At 52.7% G+C, this 18,582-nt stretch overlaps 7 protein-coding genes across 7 annotated transcripts; 2 read left to right on the top strand and 5 right to left on the bottom strand.

Annotated features, from left to right (window-relative positions):
* Nucleotides 1-887: 887 nt before the first annotated feature.
* On the bottom strand, nt 888-2,735 carry J4E84_010693 (uncharacterized protein; the record flags this gene model as incomplete). Its single annotated transcript, XM_049393248.1, has 2 exons — nt 888-1,136; nt 1,188-2,735. The coding sequence occupies 2 exons, from the start codon at nt 2,733-2,735 to the stop codon at nt 888-890; spliced, it is 1,797 nt and encodes a 598-aa protein (XP_049238972.1).
* A 2,508-nt stretch (nt 2,736-5,243) lies between these two features.
* On the bottom strand, nt 5,244-6,395 carry J4E84_010694 (uncharacterized protein; the record flags this gene model as incomplete). The annotated part of the gene is made up of 3 exons (XM_049393249.1): nt 5,244-6,028; nt 6,082-6,265; nt 6,327-6,395. The coding sequence occupies 3 exons, from the start codon at nt 6,393-6,395 to the stop codon at nt 5,244-5,246; spliced, it is 1,038 nt and encodes a 345-aa protein (XP_049238973.1).
* A 642-nt stretch (nt 6,396-7,037) lies between these two features.
* On the bottom strand, nt 7,038-8,463 carry TIF1 (translation initiation factor eIF4A; the record flags this gene model as incomplete). The annotated part of the gene is made up of 4 exons (XM_049393250.1): nt 7,038-7,048; nt 7,104-8,105; nt 8,162-8,305; nt 8,430-8,463. 4 exons carry the CDS (start codon nt 8,461-8,463, stop codon nt 7,038-7,040), a joined length of 1,191 nt encoding a protein of 396 aa, XP_049238974.1.
* Nucleotides 8,464-8,924: 461 nt separating this feature from the next.
* On the top strand, nt 8,925-10,875 carry J4E84_010696 (uncharacterized protein; the record flags this gene model as incomplete). The annotated part of the gene is made up of 2 exons (XM_049393251.1): nt 8,925-9,274; nt 9,699-10,875. The coding sequence occupies 2 exons, from the start codon at nt 8,925-8,927 to the stop codon at nt 10,873-10,875; spliced, it is 1,527 nt and encodes a 508-aa protein (XP_049238975.1).
* Nucleotides 10,876-11,085: 210 nt separating this feature from the next.
* J4E84_010697 (uncharacterized protein) lies at nt 11,086-12,231 on the bottom strand (the record flags this gene model as incomplete). The annotated part of the gene is made up of 3 exons (XM_049393252.1): nt 11,086-11,209; nt 11,259-12,016; nt 12,112-12,231. The coding sequence occupies 3 exons, from the start codon at nt 12,229-12,231 to the stop codon at nt 11,086-11,088; spliced, it is 1,002 nt and encodes a 333-aa protein (XP_049238976.1).
* Nucleotides 12,232-12,566: 335 nt separating this feature from the next.
* Nucleotides 12,567-15,362, top strand: J4E84_010698 (uncharacterized protein; the record flags this gene model as incomplete). The annotated part of the gene is made up of 1 exon (XM_049393253.1): nt 12,567-15,362. One exon carries the CDS (start codon nt 12,567-12,569, stop codon nt 15,360-15,362), a length of 2,796 nt encoding a protein of 931 aa, XP_049238977.1.
* A 302-nt stretch (nt 15,363-15,664) lies between these two features.
* On the bottom strand, nt 15,665-17,585 carry J4E84_010699 (uncharacterized protein; the record flags this gene model as incomplete). The annotated part of the gene is made up of 2 exons (XM_049393254.1): nt 15,665-17,106; nt 17,159-17,585. The coding sequence occupies 2 exons, from the start codon at nt 17,583-17,585 to the stop codon at nt 15,665-15,667; spliced, it is 1,869 nt and encodes a 622-aa protein (XP_049238978.1).
* Nucleotides 17,586-18,582: the final 997 nt, after the last annotated feature.

Genomic DNA, 18,582 nt, shown 5'->3' on the forward strand with positions numbered 1-18,582 from the left:
CGGCCACTAGGATCTGAGACTGTTGGGGTGTTTCATTTACTGTGTTATCTGCCGTATGGGAGTGAAATTTTGTTTTGGTGCTTGTCTTGTGGGAGTTTGAACTGCGTGTGTGGCGAAATTGTGTTTCTTTGATGATGATGGAGATGGCGGTTAGTTGCCTAAGGACGGGAAGTTACGCAGATGGTAAGCTGGCCGATCGCAATTTGGCTGTGAGGTTGTTAAGCTTGCGAAGCCATCGGGAAACGGAAGAAACCTTGAAAAGCGAAGAGCGAAAACACGATAATATGGTGGGAAAGAGCAACAAACGCGCGCATGCATTCGAACATTGTTTGTGGAAGCTATCTACAACTATCGGAACGGGTCTCTTGACTACCTTCAATATCTCCCGTCCTCCAGCCCCCATCAAAGTGCAGTGCAGCGCAAAACTTCGTGTCGAGAGAAATGAAGTATGTATAAGAAAAATTGCCCGTGGTATCTGTTGCCCCTTCCCGATTTTTTATGACGCCGACGCTATGCAAAAGCCGATGGATAGAGAGTAAAATGGATAAAACTCGGGGAATACAAAGAGTGATGGTGTGTGTGTGCATTACAAGTGTCTGTTGGCGCGCCCTAGGTCTAATGCTGGAATAGAGATGGAGAGTGTGGTGTCTAAACGAGGGAAGCCTGTAGACCTGCTGGCGGCTTCGGAGAAGGTACGGAGAAGCGATGGCGGAAACATGGGGGTATAAAAGGAGCGTGGTGCTTTTGATAGACTCACGACAGGCGTATACGTGGTGGTACAACGAGTGAGAGAAACGTAAACCGAAGAGAAACGCCGTTGGGAAGGAAGTTGAAAGCAGAAATCGCCTGGCGAGGAGCGACGGTGCTGAGATTACTAGGTTTGGCGTCTAGTGGTCTGCAATGTCTTCGTCCATGCCGGGGTAGATGATGTCGGCGACATAGATCGCCTGTACGTGTTTGAATAGGACGAAGCACCACATCGTGATGATGGCGATGGTGAGGCCGTTCCCCACGAAGAGCACCGTTTCGTCTTTCAGCGCGTTGCCGATCGAGATGGTGGCGATGACGAATCCGGTGTTGGGGAAGACCATGGCCCACCATCCGAGATGGAAGTAGACAGCCCACGAGTTGATGACCTGGAACCGATGTTAGTATTGTTATAGAACGAGACACTGTGGCGAACTTACGGCGACGAGAGTGATCATAAAGAACCACATAGCCAATACCCAAAGGAAGAGCGCGACAATGAGAGCCAAAGTCCTGAGTAGCTTCGCGTCGACAAGACCATCGCCTTGCAAGTCAAAGTCGTCAGGAAGAGCGTTGGCCATACCAATCAGGGCCAAGCAGGTGAAAGAAGGCGGTCCGACAGCGATAAACATGGCTCCTCGATGCTCACGATCGGGGTATCCGACTTGCATCAGACGACCAATATAGTGCGCATACATGAGAATAGCAACCGTGAATCCAAGACCCTGGCATCCAAGTCCGGCAACCAGGATAGGCATTCTGGACGATACGGGCTGTGATTTGGCAATGACCGAGGCGATTGTACCCGCAAGCATGATAGGGAAGATGGGGAGCAGCCACGAGGGCATGAAGCTGGTAAGCTTGTAGGTGTGACTGCAGAACAGGAACGAGTACTGGAAGGAAGCCAAGCAGAAAGTGATGAAGGTGTATGCCCAGAAAGCGACTGCCATGGTAGTGATCGCCCACGCACGATTCGGGTGATCCTCCTCGTACGCTTCTATGACATATTTCTGCGTTCCGGTAATGATTGTAGCGATCGACAGGAAGAAGGGTCCGAGGAAGAGTCCTTCACGTTCGTGTTTGATAGATTCCTTGAAGGATCCAGCGTACTTGGTGAAGCGGAGGACCATTGTCATTGTGACGGCAGTGAACAGCATGAGGTTGAGAATGTAGAAAACGGCGCCGATGGTGATGAGGCCGGGGAAAGAATGGGGCTGGATGGCGATAAGCGTGCCGAGACCACCAGTAGCCATCGTCAGGGTGTAGTTCGCCCATGTGTAGTGCTTGAGCCGTTGTCCGAAAGTGAGGTATGGCTGGTTGGGATCCTTCCTGCCAGGGATCTTGGTGTGCTTGTCCCATTCCGAGTGGCCATCGGCATGCTTGTGCTTCTCGAGATCGATATCGTCCATCTGGGGTGGCGACTGAGGAGGTTGGTCCCTGAAAGGGTTCTCTGGCTCTGGCTGCCTCTCCTTCGTGTCGATGCGGTATCCATTAGCATCAACCGGACCGGGAAAGTAGCCTCCTCCATTAGATGCGTACATAGGCGCAGGTGTTGCTGCTGGTGAGTTGGCTGCCCATGTGTTGGTGCGAGTAGTCTCGCCGGACTCAAAGGAGAACTGGTTCTGTTGTGCGACCTGAGGTTGCGGCTGGTACTGATTTGGCTGTAGCTGTTGTTGCTCGGGTGTTTGTTGTTGCTGTTGAGGGTTGGACAGGCGGGAGTAGTTGTTCACATCTCGACTTGATTGAGGAGAATGTTGACGGGGTCCAGAAGGTAGACCATACTGTCCTTGCTGCTGAGGAGTCTGCATACGAGGTCCGGAAGGTAGACCGCCGTACTGCTGGCTCATATGCTGAGGCTGAGGTGGAGGTGCATATTGAGGTTGCTGCTGGTTTGGTGGGAGAGGGAATTGACCGTTGTTCTCGAAATTAGGGCTGAAGGTGTCTTTTGGTCCAAAGGACAGGCCTTCTGGTTGGTAGCGAGTATCCATTGCTGAAATGATAGAATAGGTGTCCTGCACCGTAGAGACTAAATGACGGAAGAGACGGCAAATAAAGGAAAGAAACCAAAGAAACTATGACCACAAAACGCGCAATAGGGACAAGTATTGACCTGCACGGGGCAATTTGATAGAAACCCGAGAGGCGATGCTCGGGAATAGACCAGTGTATTAACACGCGCCGAGCGGGATCAGCATGGGTCTGCCTCTCTAGTATCGGTCCTGTTTCGAACTGCGTGCCAATCTAGCGCAAATACCTCTGGCAGCTAGTCAATGAGGCTCCACGGAGTCATGGTGGGATCTCAGAGTGCTTGGCGAGGACGAAGTGTTGCGTACATCCTCCTGGTATCCACATCAAAGCGTCGAATAAGCTCCGAGCAGCGGCCAGCGCACGTACACCTAGATAACGACCTGAGGTCCTCTTCGCTTCATCTAGTTCCAGGAATGGTAACTCCACCTTGGCGGTGCACGATGCGCCAAGATGTTGAGCTAGCTTCCGTCGCTTAGTACATTCAAGACGAATGCTTATCGCCTTCCATGATCTGCATCGTGGCTATGCTGCTTGCGTACCCTGTGGATAACTCAGTGTATGATGGAAAGTATTCGTGCACTGCATCCACGTATTTGCCATATTGCAGTTGTCCACTCAGATTGACAGTACTGGGGAGTCCTTCCTTACTTCATGTCCGTCATACATAGACATCTTACCTGTCATATTTGGGCCTAGAGCGAACCTGACGCATCGCTTTCAGGGCAGCAGGACCGAATAGCTGTGACGCGGGCGTCGGCTTCGCGCCGCAATGCAGGGAGAGTCCCTTCGACTTGAGAGAACCCCTAGGCGACGGCCATGGCGGTCTCCAATCTGGATCACCATGCGATGGTGCGGTCCGGATTCCTCCGACTTGACTAGGGCATGCTAAGCGCGGAACATGGACTGGGCAACGAGAAAATAAGATGCGGCTCAAGCTGTCGAGGGACGGTGATTCGTGGTGCCAAAAAGGGGCGTCGAAACGGATGACGAAACGCTTAAAGCGGAGCCCGTTGCGTCGGCTTCGTTGCCAAGCATCCCGCGCAAGACACAACCAAACAAGGGGCCACCGTTTCGCAGCCCGATGAAGCCACAGCCGCATACTAGAACGCAAATAAGGTTGAGGGAAGTTTGACACTGGCGGCTCTGATTGCTTGCGTGTGTGCGAAGCTTGTCGGGCCAAGATCATCGGGTGGAAGCTCGAAGCTGTCTCAACAATGCCAGAACCCTCGCCCAAGCTCCACTCTGGTGTTTGACTCTGCTTCGGCCAAGGCTAAGCCTTAGGCAAAAAGCCTATCTCGACTTATCGTCATTCCTCAAAAAGCGCCGAGTCCCCACGTGCGTTCCAGAAGCCTGCCCGTATAGTTGATGCCGCCGCAAGGTGAGCGCGTACAAGCCTGGAGGTTGCTTGTAGAGGGTGGGAACTGATTGAGGGCCTTCGAACTTCGACTCCAGCTTGTCTTCGTTGTGAGTGGATTACACGCACTGCGTCGCGTCCGGTGGGTCTGTAATGATGAGTTGCTCTCTGGGCGTGGGCGGTGCACTCAACGTCTTTTCAAATCCGACCTGAGTCGACCAATCGGGCCGTGATCCAGTGTTCATGGCAGTGCTGAGTACGTCGGTGCGTCGATGATACGCAGAGCCCAAAGGCGATGCAAATTGTGAATGATCGGAGACAAGGAAGGAACAAGGGCATGTGAAGATGGCCAACGGGGCAAGAGCTGCCGGATGATGATGATCTACACCTGGGCCTGAGGCTGAACGCTAAAAAGCGGGCTGCGCCGTGCACTGCCAAGGACCATCGTTGGGCTTTTCACATGTCAACATCGCTATGATCACAAAATGCACTCCGTCGCTCGCGGGCGGACAGGACGGCGCGTCGCGGAGCACTGCGGAAGAGACAAGAGTTCGCCAAGCGGATGCATGTGTGTCGTCACTGGTTGTAGAGAAATTACGCTGGCCCCTTGTCTGGCAGCGTTTAAAGGCGTTGCTCACTGATTGCTTTTCAGGCAGGTATGCTGTAGAGGCACGGTTTCATGCAGAGAGGTGCTTCTTGGTGTGGTTGGCTTTCGCATGTGCTGCAGAATCCTCTCATTGAAGTAACGCCGCTGAGGTCTCGGGTTGAAAAGAAAACGCCCGAGATCACCCGAATCGCCGTGGTAATACGATGTCATCGCCTTCCCGACGATGCCCATGTGTAAAAAATCTTATCGTGTCAAGATGGATCGTGCAGCGGTATCCTTCCCTGTGCCCAACGAGCCTTGTCGCCTCGTATCTTTGGAAGCCGCTGGGCGAGGTCCACATCGCGACCTTGGCTTCGAAAGACAAAACAGGCATAAATGAAGAATGTGGATACTTCATGTTAGTATTAAAGTGTAGCGGTTACCTATATCATGCCTCCCCCGTTATCTGTGATATGTCGTGGCGTATAATGGTACGATTGTCTGGCTGACTTCGCCATCTCTAATCTTCTAGATTTTACTGGCTTCTTTCAGTACCTCGCGGGTAAGTACCTCACCTTTCTTCCTCACTTCACTGAGCCTGCCCATCTTCAATAACCTCCCTATCATCTCTTCGTCTCCGTGGTGGCTGTTGTGCTCGAATTCAGGCTCTTCACCATATGCTACTCGGGCCGCATCGACTAGTATTCTTGCTGTCATGCCGAATACTCTGAACGTGGTGAGGCTGTCGATTGCGCTAGGCTCTGGGCGAGGGTCATCTCCATCAGGTAAAGTTTGATGCGAAGAAGGTTCTGGTGTGGATGGCGGAGAGGACCGCACGGATTTACGTAGGAGTGTCGGAGATGGAGGGGGTCGTGGCATGTAGAAATTGTGCATTCGCCAGCGTGACTCGTGCCAGTCTGTCCAAGAGCCTCGATACCATTTCTCGGGTCTACCATCTTTCTGCACTGGTGGCGGGCCTTCACCCTCCCACCCTTTGCGCAGGAAGTTGTGAAACGGCGCCGTGAAGACGGCTGCTACTTCCCTGGGGTCGAGTCGCGGCATGAGCCTTTCTTCTACAGAGAGACCATTCGTGTCGGAGGAAGCGGGCACGTCGGAGGATGTCTCTGCCGGACGCAGAAAGGCTACGCAGGGCCGCACTCCGAGCTCGGTCTTTGCGAGATTCGCAGGGAGTTCGCAAAGGTGCTCCACGGTAAATCCTCGAAGCTTCTCCTCATTCATGGGCAGCCCAATCTCTTCGTCCGCTTCGCGTCGTGCGACGTCCCACGGCGACTCGTCGAGTGTATCTGCTTTGCCTGAACCGTGTCAGCATGCACGTCCAACCCAACTCCCATGTGTGATGCAGTACCTCCGGGCAGCGCAGCCTGTCCCGCATAGTTGCGTAACTGCGCGCTGCGCATCGTGAGGACCACCTTGAGCTCCCCATGCCGATCCGGAAAGAGCAATATAAGGACAGCCGCGCGTCTCGTAAGGGGGCAATTATACCATTGCGTAGGCGGAGGGGAATACGTTCGGAGGCGGTCCAAGGCGCGCTGTTGGGCGTATTAGCAAGACGAAGGCCTGCTGCGGAGCGCAATCGTATAAAATACTTACAACAGATCTTTGAGAAAGCGCCATTGTCGCAATAGCTTTGCTTTGGGCGAGCCATGCTGTCGGTCTCATGGGATGCGCGTGCGTCGGGAAGGTGAAGCTCAGTGGGGTCGTGGACCGAGGTTATCGATAGGCGGCATGCAAGAGCCTCGTGGCAGCCCCAGAATCTCCCGCGCCTTAAATAGATGCCGTGTGGAGATCGTCACTTCAGCCATTAGTCGACGTGGACAGTAGTCACATCACTCAGGTGCATGGCGAAGAGTAAGTTAAGTAACTTTCATGCAATTGAATCGCATCTCTATATGAAAGGAAACTCCCGATCGTTATCATCGACATGCGTGGCCATGGTGAAGTGCTACATATCCCACCGCGTGAGCATGCGTTGACGACGTGCAGCAGATCCTCGAGGACATAGGAAAGTAGCATGAAATTGCAAAACAGGACCCATCCATCAACTACGCACCGTAAGTCTATCATATGCAGACATTCTTTTAGGGAAATCATTTCGCACATGAGAGACCAACGCCAAGATGCCGCGATGTATGGACGATTACTCGTCCTACCTCGAACCACTTTTGAACCGGACCAAACAGAGAGCACCCCTGGCCGTGCAGGCGTACTCGTATTAGAAGACCACCGCCTCTATCCAATGCGCCACTGAAGCGTTAGTGGGCAGAGTGAGGCGGCGATGAGAAGATAGCAGAGCACCACTTCTTAGATGAGGTCTGTCGAGCACGTTAGTAATCAGGCTTGAGGTATAGGGATTTAATGAACACTTACCAGCCACGTTCATGGGCATCTCCTCGATCTGTGTGCTGTAGAACTGCTCGATTTCGCGCATCATGCGGACATCGTCGGCGGTGACGAAGTTGATGGCAACACCCTTACGTCCGAAACGTCCACCACGACCGATGCGGTGGATGTAGTTCTCGCGGTTGGCGGGCAAGTCGTAGTTGATGACCAGGGAGACCTGCTGGACATCGATACCACGGGCCAGAAGGTCAGTCGCGATGAGGACACGGGAAGATCCGGAACGGAACTCCTTCATGATGACATCACGCTGGGCCTGGTCCATGTCACCGTGCATGGCCGAGACAGTGAAGTCACGGGCAGTGAGCTTGTCGGTGAGCCAGTCAACCTTCCTGCGGGTGTTGCAGAAGATGACAGCTTGGGTGATGGTGACGGTCTCGTACAAGTCGGACAGAGTGTCGAGCTTCCAGTCCTCCTTCTCGACGGCAATGTAGAACTGCTTGATACCTTCAAGGGTAAGCTCGTCCTTCTTGACAAGGATACGGACGGGGTCGCGCATGAACTTGGTGGTGACCTCGAGGACGTCCTGGGGCATGGTGGCGGAGAGAAGGACGACCTGGGTGGACTGGGGGAGCAGCTGGAAGATGTCGTAGATCTGCTCGGTGAAACCGCGAGACAACATCTCGTCGGCCTCGTCGAGGACAAACATCTTCATGTGGTCGGTCTTCAGGACACGACGCTGGATCATGTCGTGGACACGGCCGGGAGTACCGACAACGACCTGGGGACCGTCCTGGAGGGCCTTCATGTCGTCACGGACGCTGGTACCACCAATGCAGGCGTGGCACTGGACGTCCATGAAGTCACCGATGGCGACAACGACCTTCTGGATCTGCTGAGCGAGCTCGCGGGTGGGGGCGAGGATGAGCGCCTGGCAGGCCTTGACGTTGGAGTCGATCTTCTGGAGGGTCGAGATAGAGAAGGTAGCCGTCTTACCGGTACCGGACTGGGCCTGGGCGATGACATCGTTGCCTAAAATATGTCAGTCGCTTGCTGGGTTGTGCGGTGGTGGGGGTGGGCAAACGTACCCTTGATGACGGGCATGATGGCGCGCTGCTGAATAGCAGAGGGGCGCTCGAAACCGTAGGCGTAGACTCCACGGAGGAGCTCAGCCTTCAGGTTCATGTTGTCGAACGAGTCGGTGATCTCATCGTAGTTGGACTCGATCTGGCCTGCGCGTGGGTTAGCGTAGGCTTGCAGAAATGTTTGCAGGTGAGGCTATCGTCGCCGCCGCCCTCGCACTGCGGGGCGCGCAATGTCGAGGAGCAGCGGGACAGCACTCGGGGCACAACTCACCCTCGGGCACGTCCTCAAGACCTTTGTCAGCCATGATTGCGACTGGAAGGAGCGACTACTGGTGCGGGACCGTAGTCGAAGTGTTGCTCGTGGCGGGGTTAAAGCGGAGGATCCTCTGGATGCCGCCGCGTGTGTAAAAGTTGTGTAGTAAAAGCTAGATACCAGATCCTCTGCAAGAGAATCAAACGGGTATCTAGGGTAGTGTGTGTATTGGTTGTGTGGTGGATTTGGTGATGGAGGGACAGAGAAGGTGGGCGCTTTTTGGCTTAAGAGGTCGGCCACAAAAAATCTCAGCAGTGTGCTAGTGCCAAAAGCACGCTAGTTCAAATGCGCCCACGGCTCCCACCTTAGGTCCGCCTTCACTTCCACTGGCTCGCTCCAGCGTCAGCCTATGACTCTGTTCATTGTCCCTTGGTTTGCCTCCTAGACCACTTGCAGCCCTGAAAGCGTCTGCGCTGAGCAAACACCAAGCATCGTGCCCGGTCCATCTTTGACATGGCGCCCGGCATTCTGGACCACCCCGGCATTGCCACTGTCGAATCACGACCTTCGAAAAGAGTCAAGACTTCTGTGGCGACTGAAGTCGAGCGCGACGACGATGATGTGGCGGCGGCGGCAATCGCAGTCCCCTCGCATCCTCTGGGTATCAAGCCGGCCGGTAATGCGTATACTGCGTCCGAGAATATCAAATCGAGATGCGGACTGTTCGCCAGCTTACCCGATGAACTACTGAGCCACATCTTTGAGTCATTCGAAGCTGACGTCCTGATACGCTTGGGGAGTACAAGCCGCGCTTTGTATGCCTTTACGAGGTTGGACGAATTATGGCGGGCTTTGTTCGTAAGGTGAGTACCACGGTTGCTGCACACAACAAGCTGCATTCCCCATCTTTTTCGTATACAGTCATTCCTACGTTTCCAGTCATCGTCCAGTCATGTAATCGGTCAGGCGGTGTATGTAAAGGAAGGCGTTCCTTGTAAACTCTCTTGGATCGGTATGACTGTGCCTGCACGCCTGACCGCGCCTCGGCTATGGAAGTGCAGGACACAAAATCATTTCAGGGCGTTCTATATTTCCCCAGGATAAAATGAAAGATCGTTGTTCGAGTTGATTGGGTGTAAATTCGTGGTATATACGAAACTGCATTTTCCCAACGGAATAGAGCGTTGCTTCTGCTTTATACCTGGCTCAACATGCATCACTCGTTTGCTTGCGTTGAAAATACTAGACAATCACACTTTTTCCAATCGAACGCTAACAATCAAACAGCTCCCCAGCTGAAGACTTTGAGTGGCGTGGAACCTGGCGAGCAACCTACCTCAAGATCCCAAGAGAGCACGTCACTTCAATATCATGCACCAACCTCTTCTCAGACACTCTTTATCGACCATTTCAGTGCGCCCACACAGAACTGAACTCCTACGCGGTCAAAATCCCGAAACAAAATGAGATAGCCCGACTATCAGATCTGACTTACGAAGAGTACGCCGAAACTTGGGTGGACAAGCCCTTTGTGCTCACTACACCCGTCAAGCAATGGCCTGTATACGGTACCTGGACGCCAGAGTACCTCCTCGAGAAATTCCCAGAAACCAAATTCCGCGCGGAAGCAGTCGACTGGCCTATGAAAAAATACATGTCCTACATGCACGACAACGCCGACGAGTCACCCCTGTACCTCTTTGATCGCGCTTTCGCCGAGAAGACCGGCGTAGACATCACCGCGGCACCGCATTCCAAGGAAGCCGCATATTGGAGCCCAACATGTTTCGGCGACGATCTCTTTAGTGTCCTAGGTGAACACCGGCCGGACTGCCGATGGATGATCATGGGTCCCAAACGCAGCGGCTCTACGTTCCACAAGGATCCAAACGCAACTTCGGCATGGAACGCAGTCCTGACAGGCAGCAAGTACTGGCTCATGTTCCCCGCCGGCCCAGGCATCGAACCTCCACCCGGTGTCATCGTTAGCGACGATCAATCTGAGATCACCTCTCCACTCAGCATCGCAGAGTACATGCTCACTTTCCATGAACTCGCCCGCCAAACGCCCGGCTGCAAAGAAGGCATCTGCTACGCTGGTGAAGTACTCCATGTACCGTCCGGCTGGTTCCACCTAGTGCTCAATCTCGAAGACAGCCTCGCTTTGACGCAGAACTTTGTACCCCGCAAGAAATTGCCTGATGTACTAGGCTTCCTGCGTGACCAGCGCGGCGAAGTAAGCGGGTTCAAGGAGGACGTTTGCGATCGTGCATATGAGCTCTTCGTCGAGAGGCTGCAGGAACAACACCCCGAGTTGCTGGAGGAGGGCCTCGCGGAGTTAGAAAGGAAAGGGAAGAAGGGGAAGGGCAAGTGGGAGCAGCTGACGAAGGGAGACGAGGAGGAAGAAGTCGGAGGGTTTAGCTTTGGCTTTGGTGGGGATGACGATGATGCTGACATTCCATGAGTGTTGCAGTGATCGTAGTGACAGCAATCCCGCATTTACTCGCATGCACATAGTGTTCAACAGCATTATAACTAGAAGAATCGTTTTCTAATCGTGAAATTCATACATTGCTATTTGCAAGCCATCTCTCGTGGGTATCATCTAATCGTTAGGTCGTATCATACATCATAATCGCAGCGTCATATCTCGTCCTCCCCGTTCTGCGCCAGCTCACTTTGCGTGGTTGATGATCTCAGCGTACATGTCCTCAGGTATCTTGCCGGCGAAGCTCATAGCCACGGCGACAATCTTCTGAGCGTTAAGACCAGGTAGGTTACGTAGGATCGTATTGGGACTATAAACACGTCAGTCTTGCTTCGAATATGTGTGGAGCTTGTACTCACCTCGGGCTATTCAGGATATCCCCACGGATTAGAACCAACTGGGCCACAATGCACAGAATGTTCAGATGTGGTCCGTATGCGAAAAGGAAGTCCCAAAGCTGTAGCACCTCTGGCAACGGGGGTGTACACGCGCACATGGTGAGGACGGATGCGAAAGCGTAGATCTTGGCTTCCATGTGGTGTGCCATAAGATGGCCATACAGCTTAGGGTCGACCACCTCTAGCACCCTGTCCACCAACGCGAGACCTTTGTGCACACCCTCCATCGATCCCCTCACATAGCCCGGGCACTCGTATGTTATGAGCCGTTCAAAGCCCGTGAAAGCCTCGACTTCACTCCTCGCCGCGTACAGGAACGGCCCACAGAGCACATTCATGCCCTGCACGTAACCAATCTGCTCCGCATCGTTCGTAGTCGACGCCTCTGTACGCGTACCCGCAGTGAGGGAATGCCGCGACATCATCGAGGTATCTGGACTACCGCCGAACTCGGATAGTGTTGGTGGGGACTGCCAGCCATTGACGCGTGCTTCGTGCGCATCGTTCAGCCTCCACGCGACGGCGTTGAGCACACGCGTAATGCTGTTCTGAGTGACGCGTCGTCGGAAAAGGGGATCTCCCTGGAAGGTGCGGAAGGTATCGTTTTGGATTTTGGCGTGCGCGGGGGAGGCGCCTTGACGGACGAGATCGAGGTATACGTCGGTGCGGAGAGGAGGCGCGTTGAGTAGGATGAGCCAGATGTATATGCGCAGCTCGGACTGGACCGGTAGAAATTAGTATACAGAATCCATTGAGCGGTTCTAGATTGCGCCCATGCGCAGTGTGATCGCATGGGGTAGTGTGGAGAACATACCATGCCCTCGCTGTTGGCGGGAATGCCTTCGGTCAAGATTGTGTAGCGCAATTCTTGGAGACCCTCCTCTGGATTGCTCGCAGAGGCTCCTTTGAGCAGCAGCATATCCAGATTCGTCATTTTGGTGAATTGGCTATGAAGGGGTTGGACTCGCTCACAATTCGAAACTCTGGTTGGGGTCTCCGCATGGCGGTCTGCACTGACGCCTTGGCGCTGGACCTAGGAATTGTCCCGCGTCATCCGAAGGCGCTCACTCCACTATCCTCAACACATACGCTGCATCGAGATTTGTGTGCCTTTCTTCACTCCTAGATCGGTTTGGAGCTGATCCTGTATCTTTAGGATTCCTACCACTATTTCATTTCTCCCTCCAACAAAACACTTCTGAATTCGCATGACAGTCTGTGACCCGCCACAGTAATGTCTTCTCATACCATTGTGCTTTGCCCGTACTTATGTTGGCAGCAATCTTGATCATGAAGCTACCGCCAGAAACAGAATACAACCGCAGCGAGTATAAGCGCGACACCAAATACATCGCAGGATATCTTCTGAAGAGTTCACTGAAATGCGGTTTTGTACCGACACCTTCCAACAACTCCAAGGATTATGAGGTTGCAGAACGCGACTTTGAGCCAATGGCGAGGTGTATCGCGGAAAACTCCAAGAAAACACCCATACCATCATTCATACTCACCATCCTTGTTCGAGCTATTCGGTTCAGGCGAGAAGTGACGGCCTGGTATCGACTCAAAAGTTGCGACCCAGATGCGGATCAGCAGCATGATGCTTTCGTTTCGCGCCTTCAAAGAACACTAGATATCTTGCGACCGTATACACCCAAGCCGGAGAATAAGCAGACAAACGCAACACCGGCGTCTTCGAGGACAACCGCATTGGAGGTAGAGTTTGCCAAATTGGACTTACAGGACACGACCGAAGATGACGAGGAAGATACCGAGCCGCCCATTGTTGTGGGAGATCTGCCATCTGTCCCATCAGTGGAGATCAATCTGAACGATGAGAGTTTGGAAGAAAACTTCTTCCTTGATATCATAACTTTCTTGAAGGAGATGCAGTCGATCCGGAACTATGTCTTGAAACGCTGGGCGGGCGGGTCTGATATCACGACCAAAGCGTTTGTTACCAATACAGCGATCAACATCGTGCGACAGAAAGAATACGAGTTTGACCAAAGTCTATCACGCCCTCGTCAGTATCCCGTGGACAAATACCCCGTTTGGTGCCTACCTGCTTTACTCCTTCATCGGGCCAATAAGAGGAAGAAACTAGGGCATACGCGACCCCTCGAGCCGTTCATCAAGCCTTCTCCTATGGCCATTACATTGACCGTCTTGGGTCAACATTCTTCGCTTTGCTTCTATCCTGTGTACAATGGTCTCAAGAAGCTTCTCCACGACGTCAAGAGCGCTCCTCGAGCGCGGCCCAGAGCAGAGTTCTTGTTTCACAATCTCAGACGGCAGTATGAGGATTTGGTCATGCATCCAAACTTTTTCGATGCACGGGACATGGCTTCAGCGATTTACGTTATGGATGAACAGCCGACATATTTACGATTCCTCCCAGAAGATGAAGTCACACGTGGTATCCGACATATGTTCAGAGTACGGAAAATACCCTTCTGGGTTACCTTTGCTATGCAGATTCTACTCGACATTAACGACCTCCCCGAGGGTTCTGTGGGAAACCCGTACAATGATCTACGACGAGAAGTGACAAAGACCTCGATCATTCTTCAGGAGATCAAGACGCATCCTAATAGACTTGTCGATGTTCATAGAGAGGGGGACTTTAAAGCATTCGAGCGTCTCGTGACTAGCCTCAAAGCGATACTTTTCGAAGATGGAGTTACCGAAATGCTACAAGGAGCTATAGAGGATATACCGCAAAGCAAACTACTGGGCTGCAGCGACGGAGCTGTCTATTACCTACAAGAAGCTGTGGAAGGGATGTCATTTACAGACGACGATCTCGTTCCATTGGTGTCTTTGGTTTACGAGAAAGGCCTGTTCTGGCGCCGCCATCACCTTAGATGTGGCGTCCTCATATACGTGCTAAGACTTTACGTGCGTAAGTTCACAATACGTCACGACGAGGACTATTATCACGTACTCAGCGTTGCTCATCTGTACAACATATGCCGCAATCTGTTCCCTGATGCTCCGCACTTTCCTGATATGGAGTTCTTCATCCAACGACAGGATCTGGAAAGGTTTTTCTACGGAAAGATTCCCCAGGATATCGACGAAGCTCAGAGGCAACTTGAACTCGTCATGCGGGGTGCAACTGATGCAATTGGCGGCCACTCGTACCGTACGATTAGCAAGATCGGGAAACGCCTCATGCAGAGCAGATGTATTCGCAGTCCTTCCGATACGGATGCTGTGTTAGGAAATCGATTCGATTTTCGCGAACATCCATTGCTTCCGAAGGAAGCCGACGAGTCGACTCGTCACTTCCTAAACAGCTTTCGCGATAAGAAGCAAGAAAATGAGCGAATAAAGCTGTTCAACTGGCCAGATGATGCACGTACTCCCGATGGCTCGACTTACCATAGGCTGTACTTCCACGAATTTGATAACACGTGGGATCCGCTTCCAGCCTTGCGGTCGGTCATGTTATGGCTCGAAGCGGATGTCGTTAATCTCAACTTCTGCACGCCGAAGTTTGTCCTCCTCTGTACCGACATCCTTTTGGAGATTCTTGAGATGTTTCGGAACGACCCTGTTTTCGAGAAAGACTTTAAAAAGGGATCAGTGAATGCATCCACCTTGGCGCCAGATGTCGCTCTTCGCCTTCTGACACTCATCGCCAACGAGACTAAACTACGCCAACGACAGCCAAGTCTCCCAGCGAAGAGAATGGATCAGCTCCGCGAAGTCTACAACATTATGCAAAAGCACTACATGCGACCTGTGAGAACCAAGCCAGGCGAAAAGACCTGGGCCGGCGATGTCTGCATTGCGAACCTAGTCAACACGGAAAAGGAACCTCAGATCGGCGAGTATTGGAGTGCAGTGAACTTTTTCAGTGGCCGCGACATATTCGGGCACCCTGGGCGCAACGTTGACCCAGATAATTTGGGGCCTGCTGCTGCTGAGAATTTGTACAAGAATTGGGACTTTGGCGGGAGTAAAGAGGAGAGCAGGATGTTCAACGCCCTCTCTAGGTTTCATGCTGGGTGGGGTTCGAAGGCAATCGTGAGAAGAGCTATGGAGGGGCGTTACTGATAGCCTTGTATAGGCGCGTCGGACAAGTTCCTTCTTCAATCTCAAAAGCTAGTGGTCGTTGATAAGGGCATCGCCGAGCATGCATCTTGCGATGGTTTCAGCCGTACTGTTTCTGCGTGGGCCACATGTTCACATCAGCAGGCTGAAAGTGCGAGTGCAGTGAAAGACAGAATATCGTTGAAATGATCTCGTTATCTAAGGAATGTCGTGTCGTCATGATATGTATCAAACCAGCCTCTAGAACGCCTTGGAATTTTATGTACAAAAAGAAATGCAGCGCCATAAAATCCTGACGCCGTCATCTATCTCCTCCTGGTAGAAGATGTCGATGTCTTCTTGTCATCCCTTTTCGTACTTGAGGTGGTCGTCTTGGGTGCTGAAGTGATCGTCGCAGTGGAAGAAGTAATTTTAGCTACAGACGGTGGTGAATCAGTTGTCTGCGATGTCGCAGCGGACGAGGACGAAGAAGAAGAAGCTGGTCGAGTGCTGGTGACTAGCGTGCTAGGTCCCTTGCCTCCATTGGCCCAGTATTCCACAAGCGCCTGCTCAACCTTTTCAGGTTCTGTGTAAGCCTCCAGAGCCTCAAGCTCAGCGCACTTCTCATCGATGTGCTCGTCGTCGTATTTATTGATATCCTTGGAGCGGTACTTCTCCTCCATCGGGTCAATGAACTTGGTTGTTTCGGGGTAGCCGAAGTTGGCAAGGCTGGTGACGTTGAAAGCAGCCATCATGTCGTGGTCCTCGTGGATGAGGTTGTGGCAGTGGAACATGTATACACCATCGTATGGGGCGTAGCGGGCGATGACGGTAACCTTCTCGTTGGTACCAAGCAAGACGACGTCCTTCAAAGCTTCTCGTTCGTAGGGAAGAACACTTCGTTTACCTCCTGTGCGGCTCAAGATCTGGAAGTCGACGAGATGGATATGCACTGGATGGCTCCAGCCGCCGGATGAATTCTCAAGCTCCCAGACTTCGACAGCGCCGCGTTGGGGCTTTGCGAGGATGCGGTTGTTAACGTCGGCAAAGGTGACGCCGTTGACGGTCCATTCTCCGCCGGTGCGTCCAAATTTGAAGCTCCTGTCGATGCCACTCTTCTTGGGTGGGAAAGGTACTGTACGCAGAGAGCCTGGGAGAGCGCCGTTACCGGCGGTGCTGGAGACGGTGGAACCGACAACAAATCGCATGACCTTGTCAGTGCTGTTGTAGTCCTCGTCTGCTTGTACGTCGCGCGCATTCTTCATCGTTACGTTCTTTCCGGAATATGCGCTGAAGTCGACGACAATCTCCCAGCGTTCAGCCATTGAGATCTCAAGGTTGTCAGTCGGCACAGGCTTGGACATGAGACCAGTGTCTGCAGCGATGACATTGAATGGAACCTTCTTGGCTGAAGGGTCCTCAAGAGTGAGCTTGAAGGCACGGCTGATGGCTGTGTTGAGCACCCTGAAGCGGTATTTGCGTGGCTCCACCTTCATGTAAGGCCATGGTTGGCCGTTGACGTGGATGACGTCGCCCCAGAGAGAAACGGTCTCACTTGCTGGATCAAAAAGCGTGCCGTCACTGTTGTACTGCTTTGAGGCCAGTGCCAGAGGCACATCGTATGAGCCCGAAGGAAGTTTTAATTCATCCTCAGCAGGGTCATGGAGAATGTAGAAGCCCGCTTGTCCGAAGTAGGCGTTCTCCGCAGTGTGATGAATGGCATGGTCGTGGTACCACAAAGTTCGCGCACTCTGCTTGTTGGGGTAGTCTAGAATTATTAGCATTCATGTGGCATAATGCCAGTGACAGCCGGTGCTCACAATAGTCCTTGTATTGTCCGTTCTTGGTAGTGTCCTCAGCCCATCCATCGAAAGGTGCTCGGCTGTATGAACCATGAAGATGCACCGAAAGGTCCTTAGGGCCGTGGTTCTTGAATCGAACAATGGCTTCACGACCTTTGGTCATGCGGAAAGTGGGACCAGGTGATACTCCATCGTATCCAACAAGGTTGGCAGGCTTAAGCCCAGGGTAGACTTGTTGTGTGAATGGCTTCACATCGACCTCGTAGAAGTCAATCTCATTCCCTGTCGTCTTGTTTCGGTAGGTGTACGACTTGGCCTTATCCTGGGGGATAGGAAGCGGGTTCTGAAAAATCTGCTTGTAGACTGGGCTGAGCCACTCGTCGTCGCCAGCAAGTGCTTGCGATGCCAAGAGGGCTGTGATTCCAATGGAAAGATAGTTCTTCATGGCGTAGTGAAGGCGGATGAAGAACAGGAGATGAGCAGATATGAGTGAATTGGGCTGATGCTCTGTTGTACACTGGCGTCTTGGAACACTTTATACATCCCCATCTCATGGTATACAGGAGTTAAAAGGTCTCGAATACGCCTGCTTCATGGTATCCGGCCAGACCCCCGTTCCCACCATCCCTCATGGTGGCAAGTGTACTCCCACAAGAATGGTATGTGAAGTCTAGGGCCGGCAGGAGACGCCATTCGGCGTTCTCGCTACTGTTGCCTGAGTGTGTCGATATTCACCATATCGTAGTCTGCTTCAAGCCACTGCCTGGAAAGGCCGAGAATATGGGATCCATGCCTAGACATGGCTTGAGAGGCTTGGTATGAGCAAGAGCTAGGCGATGAGCGAAAGCTGATGAGTCTTGGCGACCAGTAGGATGACTAGCCCATGCTGACGGAACAACATGAGAGACTACTCCATTTACAAGTGCGGGATGAATTCGATCAGTATCTCCGAATGGTGCATATGAGTAGGTGATGCTGAACTCAATCTTGACTCATCTGAATCTTCTCGACCACGAGAATCCCAGGTCTTCCCTGCTCTTCACCACGACCACGTGACGGAATCAGTAGGCAAAGTGAGCAACGAACGAGTTGCAGAGTCTGTTTCGGGAAGACCGACAGTCTCAACTCGGAAAGGTGTAGTCAGGAAGGTCTTCGTTTACGGATGGCGCTCTACATGCCTAGACGACGGCTGGGTACGAGCGGTCAACACGATTCAGGCCCTCCATGAGAACTTTCGTAGCAGTCTCGCCCTGCTAGGGCTGAACATTGTTGCCAGCGTGTGAGCTGTGAGGCGCTAATTGCTAGTGCATCGTGGTACGCGAGAGACCGGTCAACTTGGCCAGGCTTGTTTAGGAGTCCCGTCGATCCAGGAATAGCAGTTCCACGTCCGGGGGACTGCTTGCCAGTGTGCCGGTGCTGTGTGTGTGTGTGTTCATCGCAAG

This window comes from Alternaria hordeiaustralica, assembly GCF_023758085.1.
Source record: "Alternaria hordeiaustralica strain BMP 2776 chromosome Unknown scaffold_45, whole genome shotgun sequence".
Lineage (NCBI taxonomy): Eukaryota > Fungi > Ascomycota > Dothideomycetes > Pleosporales > Pleosporaceae > Alternaria > Alternaria hordeiaustralica.